At 37.1% G+C, this 27,880-nt stretch overlaps 3 protein-coding genes and 1 long non-coding RNA gene across 6 annotated transcripts in view; 1 reads left to right on the top strand and 3 right to left on the bottom strand.

Moving 5' to 3' along the window:
* Positions 1-1,204, bottom strand: part of cacnb2b (calcium voltage-gated channel auxiliary subunit beta 2b) — a 50,803-nt gene extending 49,599 nt beyond the window's left edge. For 2 of the 3 annotated variants that reach the window (XM_087239596.1, XM_087239597.1), the window contains exon 1: positions 783-1,169. In XM_087239596.1, the coding sequence (XP_087095722.1) occupies positions 783-830 (48 nt within the window). In that variant the 5' untranslated portion in view covers positions 831-1,169. Of the gene's footprint in view, positions 1-782 lie in introns of all 3 variants that reach the window. The other variant, NM_001423728.1, reaches the window with a different exon arrangement.
* The window catches only part of LOC141378367 (uncharacterized), a 48,569-nt gene that overhangs the window by 1,163 nt on the left and 19,526 nt on the right, over positions 1-27,880 (top strand). The window contains exon 3 of the long non-coding RNA XR_015478651.1: positions 695-965. This is a non-coding gene — a long non-coding RNA (uncharacterized LOC141378367). The remainder of the gene's footprint in view (positions 1-694; positions 966-27,880) is intronic.
* tmem236 (transmembrane protein 236) lies at positions 4,152-10,545 on the bottom strand. Its single transcript, NM_001100079.2, has 4 exons — positions 10,260-10,545; positions 9,365-9,437; positions 6,800-6,923; positions 4,152-6,713 (listed from the first exon to the last, which is right to left on the bottom strand). The coding sequence occupies exons 1-4, from the start codon at positions 10,505-10,507 to the stop codon at positions 6,106-6,108; spliced, it is 1,053 nt and encodes a 350-aa protein (NP_001093549.1). The 5' UTR covers positions 10,508-10,545; the 3' UTR covers positions 4,152-6,105.
* Positions 12,489-27,568, bottom strand: stam (signal transducing adaptor molecule (SH3 domain and ITAM motif) 1). Its single transcript, NM_200120.2, has 14 exons — positions 27,357-27,568; positions 22,270-22,354; positions 22,111-22,186; positions 21,893-21,988; positions 21,666-21,812; positions 19,581-19,671; positions 19,294-19,492; positions 17,065-17,159; positions 16,576-16,664; positions 16,375-16,462; positions 16,232-16,286; positions 15,993-16,146; positions 15,738-15,871; positions 12,489-14,654 (listed from the first exon to the last, which is right to left on the bottom strand). The coding sequence occupies exons 1-14, from the start codon at positions 27,394-27,396 to the stop codon at positions 14,453-14,455; spliced, it is 1,551 nt and encodes a 516-aa protein (NP_956414.2). The 5' UTR covers positions 27,397-27,568; the 3' UTR covers positions 12,489-14,452.

Below are 27,880 nucleotides of genomic sequence, written 5' to 3'. Positions count from 1 at the left end.
AAAGTTTTGGGACTTATATTCCACTTTTAAGTGAATTTTTTTGTGTAAATTTTGAGTGAAAATTTATAATGGAATGGTATATTAACAGTTCGGTATATTTTGGCATATTTAGCTTCGGTCCACCACCCACGTTTGGTTTTTGGCTCTTGATAAGAAAAAGTTTGGGGACCCCTGGTTAAGAATGTTTCTCTGCCATTCTTCTGACCTCTTCTTTTAAAAGGATAAGGATACTCACCCTTGACTCGTCCCAAACCAGGTTGAGTTTTATGTTCTGTTAAATGCAAAAAGAGATATTTTAAGGAATTTGGCAAACCTGTAACCACTCACTTTCATATTTGTTTTTGTATGGAGGTCAATAGTTACAGGTTTCCAACATTCTCTAATATATCTTCTTTTGTGTTCAGGACAGGGAAAAAAACTCAAACTGGTTTATAACAAGTCAAGTGCTGACAAAACTGTAATTTTTGTGTGTACTACCCCTTTAATGGGAACAGGTTGCCATTTTGAAAGTCCAGAATGCAAAAAAGCACTCCGGACATTATGAATTTGACTCTTGTTTTAGCGTTATGATAAGAAACACACACACAAACACTCGATGAAAACTTTAAGGAGGCTTAGACTAACAGTACATTTCAGCATTTTACACTTCCCAGCACATTTTTGCCGTACTACCTGAAAATTGTGTTTATTACAGGTCATATGTTCATCTACATCTCTGGTTTTTCTACCAAGAGCACGTCCTGACAGTGGCAGATCATGCTGAGCATGCTGCAGTTACTTACATAGGTGGACTGTTCTCTCCGCCAGTGTCCCAGACCACAGCAAAACATCAAGAGAACATCCAGGGGTGTCGTGAAGATGCTGCAGCCAAGAAGAGAGTCTAAATCACTCTTTCCGAGCCTCTGGGTCCCGCTCCGTATGGGAGAGCCATCACATCAGTCTGATGAGAGACACAGCAGCAGCAGGTAACCGTCTTCTTTCCTCCCAGCCTCTGGTCTAGCCCATAGGTTTATTATGAAAAGCCAACATTCCTCCACGATTGCTGATCAGTGCAGTGCAGTCCGTCAAAGTGAGTGATTCACATCCTCCTTAATCGCAAGACCAACAGGCTCGCAGTCGGCTGGTTTCAGGTGTGTGTGTGTAATTTGTTTGTTCCGCTCTTCCCCCTGGTTGAGTTCCTCGCCTTATTTATTTACACCCTCCCCCGACAACCCCCCACCCCTCCCACCGCACCCCTTTTTTTTTTTTCTTTCTTTCGAACACAGACACAGGCTTAGAGTTTAAAATTGATACACGGTGTAAATGTCATTTTGCTGCCTGACTTTCTCTGCGTCAGCTTGTCTCCGCCTCCTCTGGCCAATCAGAAACGAGAAGCGAGCTGCGTCTGGGTTGCCTTGTCTCCAGTCCGCACAGGCAGAGGAGGCTGAAGTCCACCGTCTGCCTTCTCTCCTCTTTGCTTTCTGCTGCTTCTCCACCTTCACGACTCCTCCCTGCCTCCCTTCCCTGTGGATTCAGGCTCTTTCCGTCTCTTTCCCATCCCTGCCCTGTGTGTTGTCAGGGACGCTCCTGTGTTACCCTCGTGTGTCCTTTCTGTGGCTGTGCTTTGCCGTTTCGTCTCACTCCCTGTTGCAGCACAGCACTACACGCAGGAGAAGCGTAGGCTGAATTAATTTTCTGTATCATGGGCTTTATCAGTCAGTCCGCTCCTCGTCTTTATCTGTACGCTGCATCTGAGTGTCTGTCCTTGCTGTCTCCTCTCCCCTCTGTTGTCCCCTGCCGAGGAGCTCATGCAGTTTCTTTTGCAGCATCTGTTCACACGCTGACTGTCAAGTTTAAACGGGATAAATTAAAAATAAGCTCTGTTCAGAAATCTGTGGGAGGCACATGGTTCAGTCGCACTCAGAAATGGCTTTTAAACATCTCCTGTCCAGAGAATCAATTACACTCCATTGGTTAATATGGAGGATAACACAGAGCTGAGAACATAAGCTTGAAATAGGAGTTGGACATGGAAAGATAATTCATATTCTGATGTTTCTTCTTGAATACTTATGCTGACTGGAATAGATTCAGGAAGAAAATGAGATGTGAGCAATTCCAGAGTTACGGATGTGACATTTGCAGTGAAAACTTCAAGATGTTAACAGTATATTGAAACGTCTGATAATATTTTCCAAAAACAATTAACCAGAGTTAAGAGATCAGAAAAATTTCAATCTGTAAACGTGTTTCATATTTCAATCAAGGAAAATAAACATGCACAAAAAGGTGATCCGACCAAAAAAGTGTACAGTATACAGAATACTTTGTAGAAGTTCTGTGAATTAAACTGCACAACCCAAAAGAAAGAATGCTGATATAAATAATAAAACGTGTCTATCTACAGAATAGATCAATATGATTTGTTTTATTTAATATTTTTGATTTTGTGAGGAAAAAGCTTTGTTATAGCTGTACCTGATGCGAAATTGGCACTTGTGAAGCTTTGGTAACTCAAATAATATAGTTTGAAAATGGTCATAGAGACATCTTTGGGTATTTTTACAATACTGTAAAACAAGAGTCAGTGATTCAATCAACCCAGAAAGAGTTTAGCAATTTTGGTGAAAACTATTTGAATTTTTCCATGATATTTGCATGGAATTGCTTAGATTACATATCCTGGTCAAATACTAGAATGGAGTACCTTTAAGGGGACAATTCAAACAATTTTACTGCAAACTGCTGTAAAAACTTTGTGTTTGAAAGTAAAAAAGGTATTAAATATATTATCACTGTCTGTGAAACTACATGATTATTTTGGAAGTTAAAGTATTTACCATATAATTTTGTGTAAAAGTCTACAAAGACTGTATGTATAGTAAAACATCAATTAAAAAACCTTATGTTCACTCATAATTAAAGTTAATTAAAATAATACAAAAATACAAAAATTTTTAATGTTATATTTTAATCAATAAAAATAGGGACTTGGGTAGACAGAGTTTATTTAATTCCATGTTAACTCCACAAGAAGGAAATTAATAATAAAACCTTATTTAGGGCTGAAATATATATATTTTTTTACAAATCACACAACGCAGCTGGGAGTTATGGTTGGACTATTTGTAAGATTGATTGTTCTGTGCCAAAAACAGATTCTGAGGATTTGGAAACATCATCTTGAATACTTCTTTCTTGGAATTTCTTTAAGGAATCAACAAAGTGATCATTTGATACAAAAATAAGTGATAAAAGTGCTTGATGTGATAATAGAAAGTGTTATTGTTTTATTATAAATAATTTATTAAATATAATTGCCATATAACATTCTGTAAATTGTATTACAGACAAATCATATACCTTTGGAAAAACAAATTGCAACTTATCATTCAATATTTTGTGAATGTTTATGGAATACTATGGGTTCACTGCCCGGTAAAATATATAACACTTATTTCATAATTAAAATAGTTTTAAAATAATAATCATATAATTATAAGAACAGAATAATATATATTAGAATGTGGTCATTTGAACATATCATGTATCTTACAGTAAATTATTAATAATAAAACATTAACAAAACAGTTTTTATTAAAATGGTCAAAAAAAAAAAAAGACCATATAGTAAGAATGTGTTGTTCAAATTAATTAAACATAGTGACATAAACATACAGTATATTAAAAACGCAAGAGAAATAGTAAAAAATGTACTGACCTATCAGACAATGCTTCTGGTAAGAGCTCAGTTACACCTCATTCTGTCACGCTGCTTTCAAGGTGGCAAATGCATCACATGGCGTCTGACAACAATAAAACAGTAATCTATTAGAAAGCTATGCATCATGCAATAAAAAGATAGATGGAATTATAGCATGCAGCAATGTAAGGTTTCATTTATGAGATGCAAGGGGATTTCTGAACATTCAAAAGCTTCTCTGCGTCTTACGATATGCATCATAGTAGAATGAAAGCATTACTGGCATGGCTTTTCATGAAAAGCAATCAGTTTTTACTAATCAGAACATGTCCTGGCATAAAATGAATCCACATTACCTTGTAGTAAGTCAATATCAGCCACAGCAGCCCTCACATGCTGAAAACAAATCCCATGATAAATGTGTACAGTATATGACATGTGCTTAATAACATGCTCTGTTTGAAAATTTGACATTTGGCATGGATTAAAACTTTAATAAAAAACAGAAATCCTTAAAACATATACTCAAAAATGAACATAGACAATATTTAACACTATATTTACCTTATGAAGCCTGCATTTATAATGCAGTATCAGTTGTGGTTAATTTTAATGCACGCATAATGCCTTATAAGCAACGCTACAGTGTGTTGTATCATCGTATGAAGAATTGTAGCAACATTCTGAACATACTTTACCCACATTTGCTAAATATACTACTTTCTTATGATCTGGTTTTGACACTGTTTTTCTTGAACATTATCATAACTTAATTAACATAGCGTAAAAGCAGAGTTGTCTTTTAAACAAATAAATCTTTATGATGTGTTTATTAGTACTTTTTAAAGCCTTATTCTGCATGTCTATATTCTGCAAACATTGCGGTAAACTCTTCTACAATAACTACAGTACATAACTATGAATAAGTAGTACTGAGTTTACAGAGACAGAAGTATTAAAAATGATATTCATAATTTGACTGCTTTAAGTGTATTAAAAGTAATAACATGTCAACTTACAAAGTTTTACCAAATTTACTACCCATATAGGTAAAAAAACAGATTTTAAGGGTAAAACATTTATTTAGAAACAAAAAGCAACTATAAATCAAAATGTATATATCATTTTAATAAACACTTAAATTGTATTTTAAAGTTTTATAAATAGTTTGTGCTTTTAATTGTTATTTTTAGTTTTATCTGTAACCTATTGCTTACTTTTGTTTTTATCCTGCTAAATATATTGTCTTAACATTCAAAAGACAACCATTTATGCATGCATTAATGCATTACGTGTGCATTATAATGCATTACAATAATTGTTTAACCATTTTCATGATTATTTATTACATGATACAACATATTACAAGGTTGTTTATAAAGAATTATGTATGCATACAACATAACAATAATACCTTTATAATGCATCATTTAGTGTTACCATATTGTTCAATAAATATTAACAGAACATAATAAATTCATACATCAGTGTACACTACCTGACAAAAGTCTTGTCGTTGATTCCAGTTGTAAGAGCAACAAATAATAACTTGAATTCAAGTTGATTATTTGGAAAAGTGGCAGAAGGATTTTCTGATGAATAATCTGTTGAACTGCATCCCAATCATCACAAATACTGCAGAAGACCCATTGGAACCCACAAGGACCCAAGATTCTCACAGAAATTAATCAAGTTTGGCAGGGAAAATGGTTTGGTGTTCAGTACATTCGGTATGAGGGTGTGCGTGAGATCTGCAGTGGATGGCAACATTAACAGCCTGAGGTATCAAGACATTTGTGCTGCCCATTACATTACAAACCACAGGAAAGGGCAAATTCTTCAGCAGGATAGCACTCCTTTTCATACGTCAGCCTCCACATCAAAGTTCCTGAAAGCAAAGAAGGTCAAGATGCTGTAGAATTGGCCAGCCCAGTCACTAGACATAAAAATTATTGAGCATGTCTGGTGTAAGATGAAGGAGGAGGCTTTGCAGATGAACACAAAGAATCTTGATGAACTCTGGGAGTCATTCCAGATGACTTGATTAAGTTATTTAAATCATTGCAAAGATGTATGGATGCAGTCCTCCAAGCTCATGGGAATCATACACAATATTAATTCTGTTTCCACTGCACCATGACTTTATATTCTATACTGTACATTATTTCTGTTACTTGACAAAATCACAGCATAATCTTGAGGTCTTTGCCTCAAGCCAGTTCTGATACCAAATGAACAACTAGAAGTCAAGTTATTATTTGTTGTTCCTAAAACTTGGAAAGGCGACAAGACTTTTGTCAGGGGTGTAGTGTAGCAGGTCATTTTTAAAAATAAAATCTTGAAATATACACCTTCATTTAAAACCTATTTACATTTACAAATAAAAATGTGAATCTGCAAATGTGCTATTTTCCCCCAATCCCTCAAAACATGCTTCCTCTGTTCAGCAGCTTCAGTTTAGTCATAAAGACAAAGTACACAAAAGATATGCTGGCAAGAATGTTCTTTAGTATGTACAGCACTGGAGTAACGTATCCAAAAACCGCCAGCAGGCATATGCGCACCACCAGGAAGGGCAAATCTTGAGAAAGGATGCTTGATAAAGCCAGCAATGGACTGTCTGGAGTTATTACAACACGCAAAAGGGACAAATAAGCCAGTATGTATATTGGAAACACCCATCCTGAGTAAAACACCGAATTGGTGCCAGCCACCCTCACCATTTCCACAGTGTCCAACCAGAACATGAAGCTGGAGACAAAGAGGTCATGCCGAGGGTCTCGTTTCCAGAGAAAGCTAAAGGGGCCTGAGTGAGAATGAGAGTAGAGGTATGCCGAGCTGCTGGTGCGGGGCAGCCCATATGTTCTTGCATCTTCCCAGCGGCCCGACAGTGACCCGTTTGAGACCGGCGATCTGAAGGATGCATCACCGTCTTGTCCGTTTGCCTGCAGATGTCCAGAAATTGATGTGACCTGCTCCAAATGAGTCAGAACTGGACCTGGCATCTCCAAATCCAAATCTAATCCACTCGCTTTTTGAGAAGGAGGATAAAAATAGAGCACAACTTAAGACTGAGGTCATTCAATTGGGAAAAGTCAATGATCTCTTATCTCATACCTTTTCCTGTTAAGCGGAGAGGGCGAATTCTCTCCACTATGTCCACACAGATGAGGGAGAACAGGACCAGTGAGACAGGGAGCTCTGTTAAGCGGTCAAACCGAATAGCAGCATCAGCCTGGACCTGCAGAACCGTAAATATAGTAAATACAGAGGCCTAAACGGAGTCTCATGAGCAAACAGATGTGGAAGAATGAGAAAAAACAAACGGTCTCATTCATTAATAATTGTCCAGACTAATTTGTGTTTGTATAACCTAGATTTTGCCAAACACTATTATCATTGCTTGCCATTGGCCAGTGACAAAAAAATAAATAAAAAATGACCAGCCTTAATTATTTTATTTTGGCCCTGGTACTGTATGCGCATTATTTAAATAACACACACACACACACACACACACACACACACACACACACACACACACACACACACACACACACACACACACACACACACACACACACACACACACACACACACACACACACACACACACACACACACACACACACACACACACACACACACACACACACACACACACACACACACACACACACACACACACACACACACACACACACACACACACACACACACACACACACACACACACACACACACACACACACACACACACACACACACACACACACACACACACACACACACACACACACACACACACACACACACACACACACACACACACACACACACACACACACACACACACACACACACACACACACACACACACACACACACACACACACACACACACACACACACACACACACACACACACACACACACACACACACACACACACACACACACACACACACACACACACACACACACACACACACACACACACACACACACACACACACACACACACACACACACACACACACACACACACACACACACACACACACACACACACACACACACACACACACACACACACACACACACACACACACACACACACACACACACACACACACACACACACACACACACACACACACACACACACACACACACACACACACACACACACACACACACACACACACACACACACACACACACACACACACACACACACACACACACACACACACACACACACACACACACACACACACACACACACACACACACACACACACACACACACACACACACACACACACACACACACACACACACACACACACACACACACACACACACACACACACACACACACACACACACACACACACACACACACACACACACACACACACACACACACACACACACACACACACACACACACACACACACACACACACACACACACACACACACACACACACACACACACACACACACACACACACACACACACACACACACACACACACACACACACACACACACACACACACACACACACACACACACACACACACACACACACACACACACACACACACACACACACACACACACACACACACACACACACACACACACACACACACACACACACACACACACACACACACACACACACACACACACACACACACACACACACACACACACACACACACACAAACACACAAACACACACACACACACACACACACACACACGTATCTATCTATTATTTTACCAAATTTTAATTTATGAAAACTACATAAATGAAACAATTTAAAGAAATGTCACTACAAAACTATTGAACTAAAGTATGACCATTTCAATTTCTAGAATATTATTATATTTTATATTTTTATATTTTAATTATTTATATTAAAATATAAACTTCAGATAAACAGAGTAAAATACCTAAACCGATTTACATGGTTGTTTTTTAATTTGGTTTCAAACATTAAACCACAGAGTTCCCATTTAATTCAACCAACTCACACTAAAAAGAGCTGCATTGATAGTGTTCATCCATAGTATTGAGACCCAGGTTTTTTTTTTCCAAATATCATATCACTAATAAAAAAAAACTTGAGAAAGCTTTTACAAACTTGTTGATGACAGACAGTTGATGAAGCATATACAGGCCTCGTGATTCTAACCAGAGACTAACATTGGCTGTAATACTCCACTCACATTCCAGTCTATAATACCCCATCTTTGGGTTAATAGTAAATCTGCTGGTCTGCGAGTAAGTTACTGAATACCTTGGAGTGGATCTGTTTATGAAAACTGTTGATGAGCCCTACGGTTTTATTGTGGACCAAAACTGTCATATAATGAAACTTATTGGCTTCTCTTTGCTTTAAGAAAGCAGTTACTTTACAGATTGCAGTAGCTGTCATTTGTTTTTGTATCACTTCAAATGCACACATTACAAAAAAACAGACAAAATTTAAAAGATTTACAGTTTGATGTCATTAAAAACCTTTTCCAAATTAGTTTCAAATCACTCTCTATTGCTTTAAAGATCCACTGAAGAAGCTTACGCAAACTGATGAAATGGCTTTTAGTGGTCAACAAGTGCACATTCATATGATAGTCTTCTAATGAGACTAAATAATGCATTACCTTTGAGCTGGCTATGATGATAGCGAAGCACGGTAAAGTGCTGAGAATCACATATGCCAGTGTAACAGGTCTCCTACACAAAACATAAGAGTATTTTCATTCTGGAATATCAACAAAGAGTTTAACACGTGCATTTAAAATTCAGATAAAATATAATGGCGTGCCCTGCTTATGATGTAACTTTGTTTTCCCAGTACAGGTGAAAAGTTTGGGATCAGACTTTTTAACAAGTTTTTGATAACCACTGCTCACTTACTGCATTTATTTGTTTAAAAATACAGTTAAAACGTTAATACTGTGAAATATATTCTTTATTTTTTTTAAATGAATCTATATTAACAGTATTAATTACAGATTCAAAGCTGAATTTGAACATAATTATTTCAGTGTTCATGATCCTACAAAAAATATATAATTCTATTCTGTTTTGTTTATAACAAATATTGAAATCAGCTTTATTTTTGTTAAAACAGTGATATATATTCATTTGAAAGCATCATAAAAAGAAGTAACTTTTTTAAAAGATCAAACGTTACAGTAAAGACAATGCTATGAAAGATATTATTTCAAATTTTTTTCATTTTGTGCTCTTTGACTAACTAAACGGCTGTGGTGAGCAGGAGAGACTTCTTAAAAATCTTTTGAGGAAAACAAATCTTACAGATCCCAAACTTTTGACTGGTAGCTGTTGACATGGACATTTTATGCTATAATTAAAACTATTTTAGTACTTCCCAACCCATTTTACACAGATATAATTTAAATTAAGTTGCAAAGCCATTTACAATAAACCAACACATGCAAAAAGCTAAAAACTAAAACTACTCGGATCATCTACAAATATTACAACATTATCAGTGTGGAAATTAAAGGAGCAGTGGTTAGTTGTACTCACCAGTTGGTCACTTCAGAGAAGCGTTGAGTTTTTAACATGAAGTACTTCAATGGAACCCACACAAACAGAGTTACAGATGCCGCATAGGCCACAGACGCCGCCACCACCAGCCAATAGGCAGTATCACTAGACTTCACAAACCGAATGACAGAAGCAAATCGCTCCATAACTACAAACACAGGAATACAGAGACATGCGAACTGCAAAAGCTCAAATACAATGAGTTTGACAGTCTTCCCAGAAAGCATCTTGACAGTGTGAATCTTCAGTAAATCCTCCTACTAGTGAAAATTCCCTGAATTCATCCAATGCATCTCCCAAGAAAACTGAATAACTGAGCACTCTGGACTCTGAACACCGGCTCTGCTTACACTGCATTCTCACTGGTGCTCTTTTATTGCCACAGTAATGAAGAAGTCACAATTTTCTTTTTATGGAGTTATGAGAGGAAAAAGTCCCTACTTCAAAAACATGTAAAGTATTAGCACAAAACAAGTAAAAAAAAAAAAACTACTGTAGACATTGGGCTCTATTTTACCAATCTAGGCGAAAAGTCTAAAGCGCATGGTGCAAAACATTAAGGTTGTGTCTGAATCCACTTTTGCCATTTTAAGGATGGAAAAATATGCTTTGCGCCCTGGCACATGGTCTAACAGGGTTGAGCTTATTCTCTTAATGACTTATGGGTGTGTTTTAAGCATAACATGCATTAAACCAATCAGAGTCTCATCTCCCATTGCCTTTAAGAGTCAGTTGCGTCACGCCATGGCGCATTTGCTGTTTCCATGGCGGACTTTGTAAGTGGAAAAACTAAATGCTTCATTAGCAAGGAAACAGAGGATAAAGATTGAGCCTCTTCACTTTTTACTTTACGTTTACTCTTAACTTTACTCCTTTAGTTTAGTGGATAAGGAAATGGTGTTGTATGCACTGCGCTGAAGACATCCATTAGCCTACCTATTGAATTATTTTTGTTAAGCGCAAAGATTTGTTACAGAACTATTTCTAAATTCAGTTCTAATTTCCAGCAAACTAATAAATGAACAATAATAACGAAGTGTGGTCAAAAACTTATATCCAAACTAGGGATGCCATGGTTCTCAATATAATATTAACCCGTTCTTAGATTTCATCTAAACTATCTTAATTTGTATTTGGAAGACAAGCGAAGGTCTTGGCATATATGGATGAACTAACCCTTTCAGTCCCACTCAGAGAAGATTCAGTTAAAGGAGAGGGGTTACAAGGAAACACAATTATTTTATTGTGGTTTCTGGTTCAAGAAAATTCAAAGTATTTTTTTTTTCGGGGGCAGTTTTATTTGAGTTTTCATTTCTTTTTTTTTTTTACTTTGACCTAGACCATCTAAGTGATCTTCATGCCCACAGAAATAAAAACATGAAATCAGTTTAAGTAGTCAAACTATTCTAGAATAGCAAACAAATTTGACAAAAAGCTCACCAAACTGGGCTTCAGGCTGTCTCTCTGTAATGCTTCAATGTAATAAGACAAAACTTTTTTTATGGCAACTATAAAAATAGGTTACTCATGGTTTTTGTGCAGTGGCACCTAGTTGTAGATAAAAATGTCTCTTTTTGCTAATTAGTTTTATATAATTTTTCCTAATAATAAAAAATACCAGTCTACATTTGGAGAAGCATATTGAGTCAAACAATACCTAGGTCTCGTGTCATTACACCATCGATGGCGCTGAACGTGAAGATGGTACCTTGAGCAAACTCAAAAATGTTGGGATGACACTAACTTTTGGTCAAAAAGGATCTCTGCACTCCTACTAAACATAACAGTCATAGTTATACTGCATTCTTAATGCTTATATTGCACTGATTACAAGTAATATAACGGTTGTAAAATACTACCCCAGCCTATTAAAAACTAAAACTTTTGTTGTACAAGACTGTTAATCCACCAAAAAACAACTAAAACACCTGAAACTACTGAAAAAGACCCCACAACAAAAGAACCATCACAGAAGTTACAACAAACCTATTAACCATTAATACCAGTAAATGTTAATTGTTTTGGCACATGATTCTTGTAGATCCAATAAAAGTCAACAAATTACCAGTAGGAATCCACAGAGATTCGTATCCATTAAAATCAATACAACTGCCAGTAAAAGCCTTAATCCATTACTAATTCTGAGGGTTTGTATTGTTGGTTTCAGCAGCGTGATCAAAGTGCCGCTTAATAATGAGAAACAACATGTGCTGTACATTTGGCCTAGTTTTATTGTGAATACTAATAATTAAGATGATTAAAATAGTACATACAAACAACTGGGTACATATAACTGATACACCAAAAACAGTCCATTTTCCCTGTGGATAAGGTTGACGTAAGGATTATCATCTCCATGTGCATATGCTAAGGTGTCACATTAGAACTGGCCCATGGTCCCAATTTCCCAGAATGTTCTCTATGAAACGTCAATGACTACTCTGATAACACTGTAGCTACATCGAGACAGATGTGGGAGAACCGCCTTACTTTAGAGTCAGAAGAACAAAGTTTGCTCTCTTTAGTGTCAGTCGCAGCCCTTGACAGGACTTATGAAAATAAGAGGTTAGTTTGAGTGTTGCACACTCGGTGGATCATTTACACATGATCATTCATTCATTCCCAGGGCATGACAAGTTGCATGAGTATTTTTATAATTGTTTGGAAAAAAGGGAAGGGTTAGAGTGCAGGGTCAATGCCATTCAGGTTCTTCGAGAGCTGAGGAAACATAGGTTTCAAATGGACACATCTGAAATTAGGGAGAAGGAAAAAGAGTAAATTAAAAGTGCATGTAATGGAGTAGTTTTACTCCTCAACTTCCCGTGTGCCCTTTCTACGGAAAAAGCAGCCGCTTTGAACGTTACGCTCTAAAGAAAGTAGTGAGCTCTTGTATATACAAATCTGCACATAGGCAGAATATTACATCCTTCTATTAATGTACTGTCAATAAAACAGCAAACTGACAATCAAAATATAAATAAAACGCACTAAAAAACATTTTAACACTGAGAATTGAGCTTAAAGTAGTGAGCTTCACCCCCCAAAAAAACAATTTTCCCATCATTTACTCACCCTCAGATCTCTATAAAGCCATGAGATGTTAATCTGTTCATGTTTGGGACACTAATCGAAATATTTTAATCAAATCTGAGAGATTTTTGTCCCTCCATTGAAAGTATATTCAGGAAAACTTCTGACACCTTTAAATATTAATGTAAAGTGATCAAAAAATGAATCCTTATCAGTAAAGCGGTCTAATCAAAGTCTTCTGAAGAGACATGTTCACATATGATGAGCAGATCACATTTGGGCTTTTATTTATAAACTCTGATCAGCAAATAGAACCAGAAGCTCAACTATATTTGCCTGACACACTTAATATTCATCTTATAAAGTGATTTTATCTTTCAGAAAACGTAAAATAAAACAGATAAAAGATAAAACAGTTTGATTTGTATCTGTTAATGAATGTTTGAAGCATCAGCTGTTTTATATGATCAAACTGTCAATGGAAGGGGCAGAAATCTCTCATATTCCATTAGAATTATCTTTACTTGTGTTCCAAAAATGAACAGATTTTTTATGGGTTTGGAATAAATAATGAGCATTTCCATTATGGGGTGAACTAACTCTTGATAGACACTGGAGTAATGGGTCACTGTCAAGACAATGGCAGTGTTTTGCTACATGGTTCTGCAGGAGAGGTGTGATAACATATATGGACCTGATCTCGCTTTCTCTCTCCCTCTTGCTCACACACACACACACACAATTAAAAATGATGAACCCTCCCCTTCAGGACCTGTTTTGACAAACACTGAGCTACCGGGACCTACACCATTACAGAAATGCATGTACAACACAAGCATGCTCTCGTTGTGTTTTCCTGTAAGAAACATCCAGTTAATTATTACTATAATGACAGCGCCAAATAAATGGTGTAACTTCTTATCACCTTCAACAAAATATTGTAAAAGAGACCAAAAACATAGAAGAGCGATCAAAAGTGCTCAGTGAGAACACCAGCGGTTAGTAGTCAGCAATCGGCACATCCTGTCATGTTTGTAATGTCTTAAATAAAAAGAGGAGGAGAGGATCAAGGAGATGTTGCTGTGTGAGCTGAATGTTCTTTGTAAGAGTGTGTGTGTTTGTGTGCGAGTCTCTAGGGGCCCCTATAAGAGGGCCTTCTCAGGGTAAGGGATCTGTTGGTTGTCTGCAGCAGCGGGAAGGCTCTGGGTTGTAGGTAGGGTGTATGCAGGGTTCTGGTTCATGACTGCTGGAGCTGGGGTCTGGTAAGACTGGACTTCAGCTGGAGGAAGGCTGCCAGGAGTGGGGCTGTAGACTGGAGGTTGGCCCATGTACATATGGACATCACTGAGAAACAGCAATAACAAAACTATTGTTTTATATGATTACAAATCACTATTATTATTACCATTACTATTCGTGTAATTATTAGGGATGTCCAGATCCAATCACAAGATCGGAAATAGACCGCTTTCAAACTCAATCAGAATCAGATGTTACCTCCCGATCAGGACTTGAATATATACGTATATTGTCATTATTTTTAACTCATCTACAGTTATGCGGTGGCATAGAGTTGGACTTCTTTCTTGACTTCAAACTGAAACAGCAATGTGGGCGGCATGACATCACTTTGTTGCAGAGAAATGGCAACAAAGTAGAACACAGAAGCAGCTTGAAGCGGAAAGCACGAGTATGTCTGCAGTCTGGAGGTATTATAAAGTCGATGATGACAATATTGCCATAGCAAACTGTGAGATATGTAAACTTGGGATTGCCTGCCCGGTATTTTAAGTTGAGGTGCCGTTTGTTTTTATGTTAGATTTTTTATATTTACTGTTGCACAAAATCCAAAAGTGTAGAATTTATGTTGTTTATTACTTGATTGTTCAAGCTACCTTACAGAAGTGCTTTGTTTGTTAACAGAGTTATAGAATCTTAAAATAAGGTGAATTAAATAAAAAAATAAGGATTTGTTTCTTCGCTCTTTTATATATTTTTATATATAAGATTATATATAGATTTTTATATTTTTATTATATTTTATAGATCAGGTTTTGTATTGGTAGATTCTCAAAATCTAATAACTCAGACTGGAGGGCCAAAAAAACCTGATCGGGACATCCCTAGTAATTATTATTAAAATGTCCTGATCTAGAGAACTTATTGTATTTTAATGTATTTTATCTCTTTAATAATAACGATAATTAGTGAAAAGAAAATTAATCATTATTATTATTATTAGTAGTAGTAGTAGTAGTAGCATTTTTATTTATGCTGTAATTAATATACGTAATTTACTCTTGATATTTCTATTAATAATAATAAACAAATAAACAATATAAACTGCATAATATTGTACATGATGCATGTTATGAAAACAATATTAACCACTTTATTAATGTGTGAAATATAATTCATTGTGCACACCTAGGAGTAGGCTGCCCTGCCATTGGTGTTCCTGCTTGGTTCATTGCAGTAAGCTGCTCCATTGGAACGTTGTATCCTGGTACTGCTGTGCTTCCCATTGCATACTGCCCTCCAGTGGACTGTCCAGGGTACACCTAAAAAATAGACCACACACATACTCTTAATATACCATTGCCAAAAACAAGACAAAATAAAACAATAACAGAAAATTAAACCATTCCAGAAAACTAATAACACCATAGCCCAAATTCTCACCTGTTGGGAAGAGTTTGGGGCCTGCTGCATGTAGTATTGCTGGCTCTGTAGTTTGGCATACATAGCGTATACTGGGTCTTCATTCATTAGCTTAGCATAGAGAGACAGAGCTTCCATGACCTTCACGTTCAGCTCAGACAGCTCTGAGTGTTTCCTGAAACCAGGCACAATATTATAGCACATGTGCCAATAGTTGCTTTCATTGGATTAGAATATTTTCGATGTAAATTTTGGAATACCTGTCAGTGTCTTCCAGCTTCTGATCAATGAGAGGACCCATCTGGTTGCAAGCAGCTAAATGGGGGTAGAATGACTATGAATCAGTCTCTACAAGATAAAATAAATGTCCTGTCAGATCATAGGGATATGGTTTTACACTTACCCTCCAACTGTAGGAGCTCACAGGTGTCTGACTGGTCATCTGTCGGGTCTGCACTCTGGATCATCTGAAGCAGCTGGTCCATTTTCTCCTGCAGAACATTTCAAAAATATTGTATGAATTACATACCAGAAAGCATGTGGCCTCTATGAGTTCTGTAAGATTCTGTGAATAGTGGATGATTTATTTCACTGCATGTCTTGCCTCATCAATGTAGGCAGGCTCTGGTTCTGGTTCAATCGTCTCTACTTGGACTTCTTCACTAAACTGCACAGTCTTCTTCTCTGTTTTCACTGAGGAAAGATGAATGTGATCTCATAGGCAGAAAACAAATGTGCAGAAAAGCAGATGACCTAATGTACACTGGGGTCCAAAAGTGTGATTATTTTGAAAATATTGACCAAAAAAAGAAAATAATTTAAAACTACAAATATGTATAAGACAAAAAATAGACATAAATAGCTAAAAAAAAATGTCTAGAGGGGTTTGCCTTTTGGACTCTCCACTTGTTCTCCAAGAGTAATAGAATACTGAATGATTGTTTACTCCAAATGTGATCTTTATTATTTTGATCTTAAATGAAATGCAATAATACAAAATTGATATTAGCCACTTTCAAACATTCTCAGAGGTTGTCAAAAACCCTGAAAGGCTGCAGGTTGAAAAAACAGCAGATGTGACAGCTTTACTCACTCATCTCAGGCTCTGCTGTCAGGTCCGCTGTCACAAAGTTTGACGGAAAAAGCCCAACACCCTGATATGTCTCACCTTTCCACCAGTTAGGGTCACTGTGATGGAGAAGAGATGGTTCAGCCAATTTTCAATCACACTCTTTTTTTTGTCAGTGTTTAGAAACGGGCTGTGCGAATAATCAAAATCAAATTGCAATTTAAAACATTGCGATTAGCTAAATCGCAAGAGGCTGCGATATGAAATATACATGTTTTATTTGATTTCCCCCACCCAGAGCAAATGAGTGACTGCTGTCTGTGTGTGACAGTCTTACTAGCCAATTAGGTGAGCTCACGTTTGTTCTGCCCAATCAGAATTGCACAACCGAACTATGCAGAACAGCCACAATACAATAGACAAATTAATATCAAAGAAAAGCAGCACGTCGGTAATATGGGAATAATTTAGTCAAAGACACTGAACAAAAACAGGTCATTTGTAAGAGCTGTCGCAGAACTGTTGCCACATCATAAGAAAATACAACAACCAAAACCTAAAAAAGCACCACAGACGGCTATATGAGCAGTGTCATCTGTCAACTGAAGCCAACTGAAAGTATTGCTGGTCACCCTCAGTCTAGTAGCTAGCAACAGCAAAGTACAATTTCAGAGTTGTTTGCAGCTGTTACACCATATGAAAAAAAACTCTACGAAGGCACTAGAAGATAACTAACGCCGTAACTCACTACCTCGCTAAAAACACAGTGCCTTTTACTGCAGTGACCAAAGAGGGATTTGAAAACCTCATCTAAATGATGGATAGGAGATAAACTCTTCCGTCTTGCACATATTCTAGCCATTTTGCAGTGCCAGAGCTGTACGTTGAATGTCGTGATACTTTGTGTAACATTGTTTTTAGACAATATAAGCTAAAGAAAGGCTCTTATCAGCCATGTTAGTTTGCTGAGTGTTCTGTATTTTTTGTTCTGTATTTTGAAAATGAACTTCCATCCAGTGTGTAATACAGCTCTAAGTGAAGTAAAATATCCAGCTAAGGCTTAAATCTGAAAGTGCAGCATGTTTAAAACTTTTGATTTATCTATAAAAGAGTTGACTCAGAGTGGTTCAAATGAATCGTCGGGGTAACAAATCTTTAGCCGTGTCGGCTTGATGTTGATACGGAACTCAAGTCCCACCCATTTGTTGCACATGCAGACCCTGGAAAATTTAAACCCCGACGCGCAAACACTGTAGAAAAAAAGAAAAAAAAGAGAGGAAGACAAATACTGTAGCAGATCCCGGCTGATGTTGCGAAGACGCTGTGCTCTGAAGTGTGAGGGAAAAGATAGTATTATTACCCAAAGATCAGTCTGTAAAGAATCTGTGGTTGAAGTTTATTTTTGCAAAAATACCTTAGCTTTTTAGCCCCAGCCTTGTGCTAAGTTCCTGTCATTTTTCTGACGAGTGCCTTAGCAATCTACATGCTTACAACGGGGAATTCATCGGACGTTTGTTAAAGGAAGGATCAATAAAGATTATTGATGTATGGGCTCACACATACACTCTGACTACTTCAAAATTGTTGATAAGTCGTGGTGGGCAATTCTCTGTCTCATGCTGAGAACAGTTGACCAATTGCTAATCAGCGCAGATTAGCATTGCATTAAGGAGGGGTTTGGAAACAAGTGAATCACTGAATAAATCTTGTGGAAGTAGTTGGGATAATGAGGTAAAAATAAATGCATACTATAAGACAATGAAAGTGTTTTTGACCTAGCATGCATATCAGCCTTTTGTTGGAGACCCTTAAAACCAAAATATGACTTTTTAATGCATAATAGGGGCTCTTTAACACTTTAGTGTTAGTTTTAGTAGTAATGATTAAGCTGAAGTTTATTTACAAAATCAAATAGCAGTATGTCTAAAAAAAAAAAAAAAAAAACACTTTTTAAAAAAAATGATAAAAATAAATCACAACCAGATATTACGCCCAAATCACACAGCCCTAGTGCCCTAGTTTAGAATGGTTCATGTAAGAGCACTGTACATCCACTATTACCTCTACTTTGAAGTAATACTTCTCCTTTCATAGTGATGTGCTTGTAGCTTAGCAACCAGAAATGAGCTGATATTGAATTATCCATAGTGGCAGACAAATTCAATTTGGTACAAATGAGTAAATAATGTGCAGTGGGCATTAAAGAAAGCACAGCCAGTGAGGTGTGACCATCCATGAACACAACTGACTCACCTGTCATCCAGGATAGTGATGATCTCGCCTGATTTAAAAGTGAGCTCGTTGTCTTCGGCTGCTTCAAAGTCATAGATAGCCCTGACCTTTCTGCCGTCTGTCTTGTGGGAGGTCAGGAGGCTGCTGGTGCTCGGGTAGAGGCCAGACAGAGACACCTGAGGCTGCTGATGCCGCTGGTCCTTCAGAGACAGTTCAATAGCTGAGAAAGAGAGACACAGACTGACATATTACCACACTTTCTTCAACTCAATTCACCTCAGACTCCAGGATTTTAGACTTGCACCCACCTTTAGCAAGGTCTTCTTCTTCCTTCTTGTTTGTTGATGTTGCAGGATCTTTAGCTACCAATGCGGGACTGGCTTTAGCTTGCTCTGCTGCCTAATCAAAAAATTAAACTTCTCATTACTCATCTTATTACATTAACATTATAATACACATATCGCCTGCTTTAAATCTTAATAATTACACAAAAAAACTGACATAATGAAACAATGTTACAAAAATTGAGCATGTTTTAGATCATATTAGTGGTCTTTTAATAAATTCAATTACAATAACTTTTTATAAAAGCTAAAAAAAAAAATTAAAAAAAAAAAACTATTGGCTAATGCTCTGGAGACCATGACTTGCATGTTACTATAATATTAAATGTTACAAATACTATAAATAATAAAAAACAAAGCCGATAGTAAAATATAAACAATAATTTACAGGGGATACAGTAAATTTTCAGAACGCTTTAATTTTTTTCACTCTGTTATATTGCAGCCATTTGCTAAAAGTTTTTTTTCCCCCTCAAATGTACACACAGCAGCCCATATTGACAGAAAAACACATATGTATTCAGAACCTTTGCTGTGAAACTCATATATTTAACTCAGGTGCTGTCCATCTCTTCTGATCATCCTTGAGATGGTTCTACACCTTCATTTGAGCCAAGCTGTGTTTGATTAGACTGATTTAACTTCATTAGGTAAAGACACACACCTGTCTATATAAGACCTTACAGCTCACAGTGCATGTCAGAGCAAATGAGAATCATGAGGTCAAAGGAACTGCCTGAAGAGCTCAGAGGCAGAATTGTGGCAAGGCAGAGATCTGGCCAGGGTTCCAAAAAAAGTTCTGCTGGATTAACGTTCCTAAGAGGACAGTGGCCTCCATAATCCTTAAATGGAAGATGTCTGGGACGACCAGAACCCTTCCTAGAGCTGGCCGTCTGGCCAAACTGAGCTATCGAGGAGAAGAGCCTTGGAGAAAGAGGTAAAGAAGAACCCAAGATCACTGTGGCTGAGCTCCACAGATGCATTTGGGAGATTGTAGAAAGTCAACCATCATCGCAGGCCTCCAGCAGTTGGGGCTTTATGGCAGAGTGGCCTGAGACTTGAAAGCCTGTATGCAGTTGGCTAAAAAACTGCCTGAAGGACTCCAAGATTAGAAATAAGATTCTCTGGTCTGATGAGGACAAGGTAGAACTTTTTGGCCTTAATTCTAAGCGGTCTGTGTGGAGAAAACTTGGAACTGTTCATCATCGGTCCAATACAGTCCCAACAGTGAACCAGTGTGGTGGCAGCATCATGCTGTGTGCTCAGAACCTTAGAGTGGGCAATGACCTTAAGCACACAGCTAAAATAATAAAGGACTGGCTTCACAACAACTCCATGATTGTTCTTGAATGGCCAAACTAGAGCCCTGACTTAAACCCAATTGAGCATTTCTGGAGAGACCTAAAAATGGCTGTTCACCAACGTTTACCATCCAACCTGACAGAACTGGGGAGAATCTGCGAGGAGGAATGGCAGAGGATCCTTGTTTTATTCAAAACTTGTTGCATCTATGTCAAAAAGACTCACGGCTGTATTAGATCAAGAGGGTGCTTCTACTAAATACTGAGCAAGGGGTCTGAATACTTAGGACCACGTGATAACTTTTTTTTTTTAAATAAGTCTACAAAAATGTCAACAATTCTGTGTGTTTCGGTCAATATGGGGTGCTGTGTGTACATTAATGAGGAACAAATAGAACTTAATGATTTTAGCAAATGGCTGCAATATAACAAGTGAAAGATTTAAGAGGAACTGAATACTTACTGTACCCACTATACATGTTATTGGTTGGGATGTGCACTATATAATGTCTAGTGGGTTTTCACTAACTAAAATAGCACAGACTAAAAATCTGGTATTGGGATTTAAGAATGAAGAGGTAAAAAACTAAAAGTTTCAACTTCAGCGAGATGCAAAGGTTAAAACAACCATGTATTTTTGGTGCATTCCTGACACGTTTATTTCTCTGGTACATCTACAATAAGTGACTCCGGCATTTAAGAGAATCCTGTGATTTGGCAGATCTGCATTTTCAGGGAGCAAGATCACCTGAGAGCCCACGGCAGGGAAGATGACGCCCTGCTCTCGGAGGTTCTTAATCATTGCAGAGATCAGGCTGAGCTGAGGGTCGTTGCGGAAATCCTCGGCCCATTCCACCATCAAAGCCTTTAGCTTCTCACATACTTTTGGGTGACCCTTGAAAAGAAAGTACCTCGACATCAGCCTACTGCTGGACAAAACATTGCATCATATACTCAACAAACTAAACTACATACCTTATTTAGCACATTGCTAACTTCACTAGCAAATTCCCTGGAGCAGACCTCTAAATGGAATATCTTTCCACAGTTTGACACACATGCACCGAGTAGCTGTGGAACAGAAAACACTTGTTTCAGTCTCAACCGCTCATTAATGGCTTCTGATGTTTGCATACTTGAGATAAAAGCATGCTTCCTCCTCATTTACTAGCATTAGCAGTCGCTTGCCTTACCGTCAACGCTTGCATGGCAACATGGGGATCCTTGTGATTCACTCTCCTCATTATAGATCGCAGGCATTCTTTAGGCCTTCAGAAGACAACAAATAATATTTTACCACCCATTAACTTAAAAGATACGCTCAAAAACATGCTAAATGCTTGTTTACTAACCCAGTGCGAGACTGTCCGATCTTGTCACAAATGTCCAGAATGAGGCCCCAGTCCTCAGCTGTGTTCATCTCACTTGTTGCTTTTTCTGAAAAAAAAAAAAAAAAAGCTAACTTAAATGTCTATTCATCATAATGACAATTCATTTTCAGACATTGCATATGCAAATTAATTAATCTATTTTTGTGAAAGGCTGCTGGTTCTGTTTCATATCACTGACACTAGAGGCCATGTATACAGCTGGCTTTAAGATGAGTTTTTGTCAATCCACTCACAAGTGGAAAATACTAAACGTGTAAACAGGGGCTTACATGTTTTGAGCTTGTCCACTATTGAACACTTTTCTAAAAGGTAGACTGCCTCCATAGTAGGGATGTAATGATTATCTGATTTCACTATTAACCGTGCTTTAATTCATCACGCTTAATTAATCGTAAAACCTTACGAATAAACAGAATAAAACTGCTGCAACTAAATTTGTCAAATGTGTGCTAGTTTAAAGTTCGGAGCATGTATAACAAGGCTTATATGCACACACACTGGATCAACTACGGCTGAAACTAGCAGCATAAGGCTGTTCACTTATCTCATCTTTTGCTTGCGCTAATTCGTTACATTCCAGGTGCACCTAGTTGAAAACATATGAACTTTTAGAATGCTGCGATCAGCAACGCGTGTTGAAAATGGTGGAGGAAGCAACGCGCACATGCTTTCCACACATTTTTAGATACTGTTTGTGAATGGTCCCCAACCCTGTTGCCTGAAGTGGAGTTTTATGATTATTTTGGGTACACAAAGAATGACCAGGGCGTCATTAAAGACGACAGATCACCTTTTTGCAAAATGTGTCATAAAAAGGTTGCTGAGAAAAGATCAAACACATCTAATTTGATGCAGCAGCTGCGGGATCACCATTCAGCTTTGCATGCTCAAGTAACGGTAAAATGCATAATTAAGTTAAATTCCATGGCAAATTACTTGAATGAAATACGTTGCTAGGAAATTAAATATTAACAGTGTCAGAATCAATGCTGTATCAGTGAGAGTTGTGGGTGGCTTTCAGTGCAACATAAACAACGTAAACAAGACGAATTATTCCAAATTATTAAAATGATTACGTATGTATGAAGGCTGATAAAACAGAAGTTCATTTAAGTTCATTCATTTTCTTTTCGGCTTAGTACCTTTATTAATCTGGGGTCCCACAGCAGAATAAACCGACAACTTATCCAGCATATGTTTCATGAAGTGGATGCCCTTCCAGCTGCAACCTTTCACTGGGAAACACTCATAGACTTTTATTCATACTCATACACTACGGATAATTTTTTAGCTTACCCAATTCACCTGTACCACATGTCTTTTGACTTGTAGGGGAAACCCACACGAATGCTAACTCCACACAGAAATGCCAACAGACCCAGCTGAGGCTCAAACTTTGCTGTGAGGCAACAGCACTACCTACTGCGCTGCCTTCATTTAAGTTAATATTAGTATTTTATATTGATAATAACATTCATATAAATTATAGAAATGCATGTATTTTCTCTGTACTGTATCATTCATTTTCAAAAGGAATTACTGTTTCTATCCAATTTTGTAATATAGTTGATCAAAAGTGCCTTTTTGACAGGTTCAGCAGCCTTTGACTACATTTGTTCTCTTTAAAAGATAAATAGTGAGCTAATCTGTAGTAGCTTTAATTTAGATTGAATAAATAAATAAAAATATTGTATTTGTATATTGTTCTGTCATTTATTTTCAGTGTAGAATTATTACTTATGTTTAAATGCCAAAACTTTTTTCACTTAATTAGAAGTTCAAAGAGATAAATGGACTATTGTTGGTTTTTATTATTATTTAGTGCTGTATTATTTAGTTACTGAGTAGCAATAAATATCACTTTAAAATATAAGGAGTTTTTATGTGATTTATTAAACTAGTAGTGTTTTGAAATCATTGAATGCATAATAATTGTGATAACTTTGATTATTCCCCAGACTTTAATCGTACAACAGAAGTCAATTATCATTGAATTCCTACATATTAGGTTGAATACTTTAACCGTTTAAACAACAACAAACAAAACTAGCTTTCTATTGAACTTTTAATCATTACGAGGCAGGGTTCAACATGGATTTAAACATTGCTATTAAAAATTTAAATTCTGGCTTGAAGAAAAAAACAAGGTAATATACAACACTCTCTTAGCAAACAAACATGGTATGGTGTGGTTTTGGAGCAATCAGAGCAGAAACAAAAGCTGTTGCACTCATCTACTTATGATCCAACTAGCCAAAATACATCGTTAAAAAATAACAAGCACATAAACGGGTCAGAATCACAAATATATGCCAATGCTGAAGACAAAAACCAGAAGAACAGAGGAACTGTATGTATTTCTGTTTTTCTGTAAACCTGAATACCAGCATTAGGGTTGCACAATATATCATTTCAATGTGTGCATCCACGATAGTCACATCGCAAACTACACAATGTTGAGTCTGGATTATAGTTGACCAGGAGCCACAGAACACATGTGGTTTGTAGATAGAGTCACTGCTAAGTTTACCCTTAATAGAGTGAAGATTTATCATTTATATGGGTTCATAATGCCTGTGAATGAGCATCTCAAGAGAGTTTAGAACATTTGTGCACAAAAAAACATGTTTAGAGTGGTGCAAGAAACTTGAAAAGATTTATCACATTTAATTTATCTACGCAGAATTCATATAATTTATTCATAAAAGGCTTTTTTTTTAGAATTTTTGTTTCTAGTTCAAATAACTAAATTTCAAAGTAAAAAGATTATTTTACTTAATTTAGTGGGATTATGTTACCCCACTGGCAGATAATTCTGCTTGTTTTAAGGAAAAACTAGGTGAAACCACAACAATATTTTTACTTGATTAAGAATCTTTACATTTTTGGACTAGAAATGAGACAAAACAAAGAACAAAAACATTTTATTGCATTGTGATTATTCAATTTTTGTACTTAAATACTGTGAAATAGAGCTAATCAAACCATCTTGTGAAACATATAGTAATATTTATCGCTGAAAAACAATCAGATTTTTCCAATATTGTGCAGCCCTAAACAGCAACAGTACTTGATTCACATAATCTTCCAGAAATCATTTTCAATATGCTGATTTATTGCTCAAGAAAACATTTCCCTCAATTAACAAATGATACAGTTTTTCCTGCATAGAGAATTACGAGGCCGCCCTCTCCAGGCAGGCTGTCAGACCCCAAGTGATGCTAAAGCACTGGTTGTGTATTTAATTACATTTAAGGTTAGCCCTTTTAAATAACTAGACTCTTTTACTTGATGAGATTACAGGAATAACTTATAAGGTGTTTGATTCAGTAGCAAAAATCTCATTATCTGCCTCACTTACCCAGGAAAATCCCTGAATGTTGAACACATTGTGCTGAGTTTATTTTCCACAAATTTCTTGATGAATGGAAAAAGGTCAAGCATTCAGTATATTTAAAAACAATACTTGTTAAGCTCTCAGTCTTAACAGTTACATTACATTAATATTATACATGCTGAATAAGAAATTTGTAATTCAGTAATAATAATAATAATAATAATAATAAAACAAATCTTAATTCAATTCTTTCTGATCACAAATGTCTTAACATGTCAGATCTCTGGATTCACTGTATTTACATGTAGATACCATTTTAAAAAGGGTGTCATGGTGGCATAGTGGGCAGTACGATCACTTTACAGCAAGAAGGTCGCTGGTTCAAGCCCCAGCTGGGTCAGTTGGCATTTCTGTGTGGAGTTTGCACGATCTCCACTTGTTGGCGTGGGTTTCCTCCGGGTGCTCCGGTTTCCACCACAGTCCAAAGACGTGCTATAGGTGAATTGAATACACTAAATTGGCCATGGTGTGTGTGAATAAGTGTATGTTTCCCAGTGTTGGCTTGCTGCTGGAAGGGCATCCGCTGCATAAAACATATGCTGGATATGAGAAAATGCAATGAAAAAAAAACGAATGATGCCATTTAAGAATATGGGTTTCTGCAAAAAGCTTATTATTATACATTTTGTAGAGTATTGATTATTATTAAAATATTTTAGCTTGGAATCATTCACAGCAACCTTTGTGAATCTGATTTTCTTTTAAGTCCTATAAAAATCATTTAAAGGCACATCAGATATCTCCCCTTACTAAAAAAGGTTAACCAGTGACCTACATTCACTTTGAGATTGTGTTGACCAGTCTCGCAAACAGTCAAATAGAGAACAGAGGTCAGTTGAAACATAAAAACACACCGCCCATGTTCAATATCTGCAATTTCAACATAAATACTAATACAAAACACTGAACAGTAGACCAATTCTTTACTGAAAATCCCTTATGCCATCAGACTGTCAATGACGTCTGCAGTTACTGTAATGCACATAACATACATGTGAATATAGAATCTAACCCTAACACTTCATGCATCAAAGTGCCTACATATACATTACATTAGCAGATGCTAACTGGGTTGGTTAACTGTTGCCCAGCAAAACTCACATAAGCAGGCTCAGAATACAACAAAGTTAAACACAATACAGATCTGTAACATTAATAATAGCCTACTATAGCGGATATTGTAGGAGCATACACAGCTCATAACACATAAAAGGAGCAGGCGGGGTCATTTGCAGCGTCACTGTATGCACCGTTAGCTTGAGTGTTGGATACATATATATAATAAAGTAGTAATATGTCCTAAATCGTACAATATGACCCGTGAGTACGTGTTTTTACCAAATAGTGCGCTGTCAGGGCCGTACAAACAAAGCGAGTCGACAGTCCCAGCTCCTTCGGCAACAAACTTGGCTAGCAATCAGGCTAATAACATGTTAAGCTCACGAGTTGTGAGCGTGTTGTCATGTTAATAACCTCAAGATAAATTCGCGATTGTTGATTATTCATTCACCGGAACACCATTACGGCAATGTCTCGAGTATTTCAAGTAAAACTGAAGCGATACATAAAGCCGGTGTGTTGGCGTGAACAACAATAGACACAGCAGAGCTCCGTTAGCTCGACCGCTAAATGCATGACAGCTCAAACTTACCAACATCTTGATCAAATGGATTTGTCGTGAAGAGAGGCATGGCCGAGAAATACACGCTACCAAACCTAAACTCGATCCTCTTCTTGTGCTTCTCCCTGTCAGCACTTGATTAAAAGTGAATGAATAAACATAATAGAACAGAAACTCCGCTCAGTGTCGCTGACGGGAATCGGGATCCCCTACTCAGTCACTCACTCCCTGCAGTGGTGCATTCTGGGTAATACACACGCCGCACAGTTAAACATACAAACAGACGGGCATAGCCAAATAAATATGATTCCCCTGGTAAAGGATTGGTGTTTGGACGGTGGGGTTTATTAATCATGTGGTGTAAACAATGATTTATAGGAGTTAAGGACAGTTCGGTGACAAATCATATGACTTGATCATCACATGGTACGACAGGCTCTCTGACTCAGCAGTCACGAGATTATATTTACATTCACCCCCTCTTGTTTTGTTTATTTGGTTAAAAATCTAAATTTGTGATTTTTTTCATTATTGGGGAATTAAGACAACTTGTT

This window comes from Danio rerio, chromosome 2 (assembly GCF_052040795.2).
Source record: "Danio rerio strain M-AB ecotype USA chromosome 2, GRCz13ab, whole genome shotgun sequence".
Taxonomy (NCBI): Eukaryota; Metazoa; Chordata; class Actinopteri; order Cypriniformes; family Danionidae; genus Danio; species Danio rerio.
This window is presented reverse-complemented; position numbering and strand designations above follow the sequence as displayed.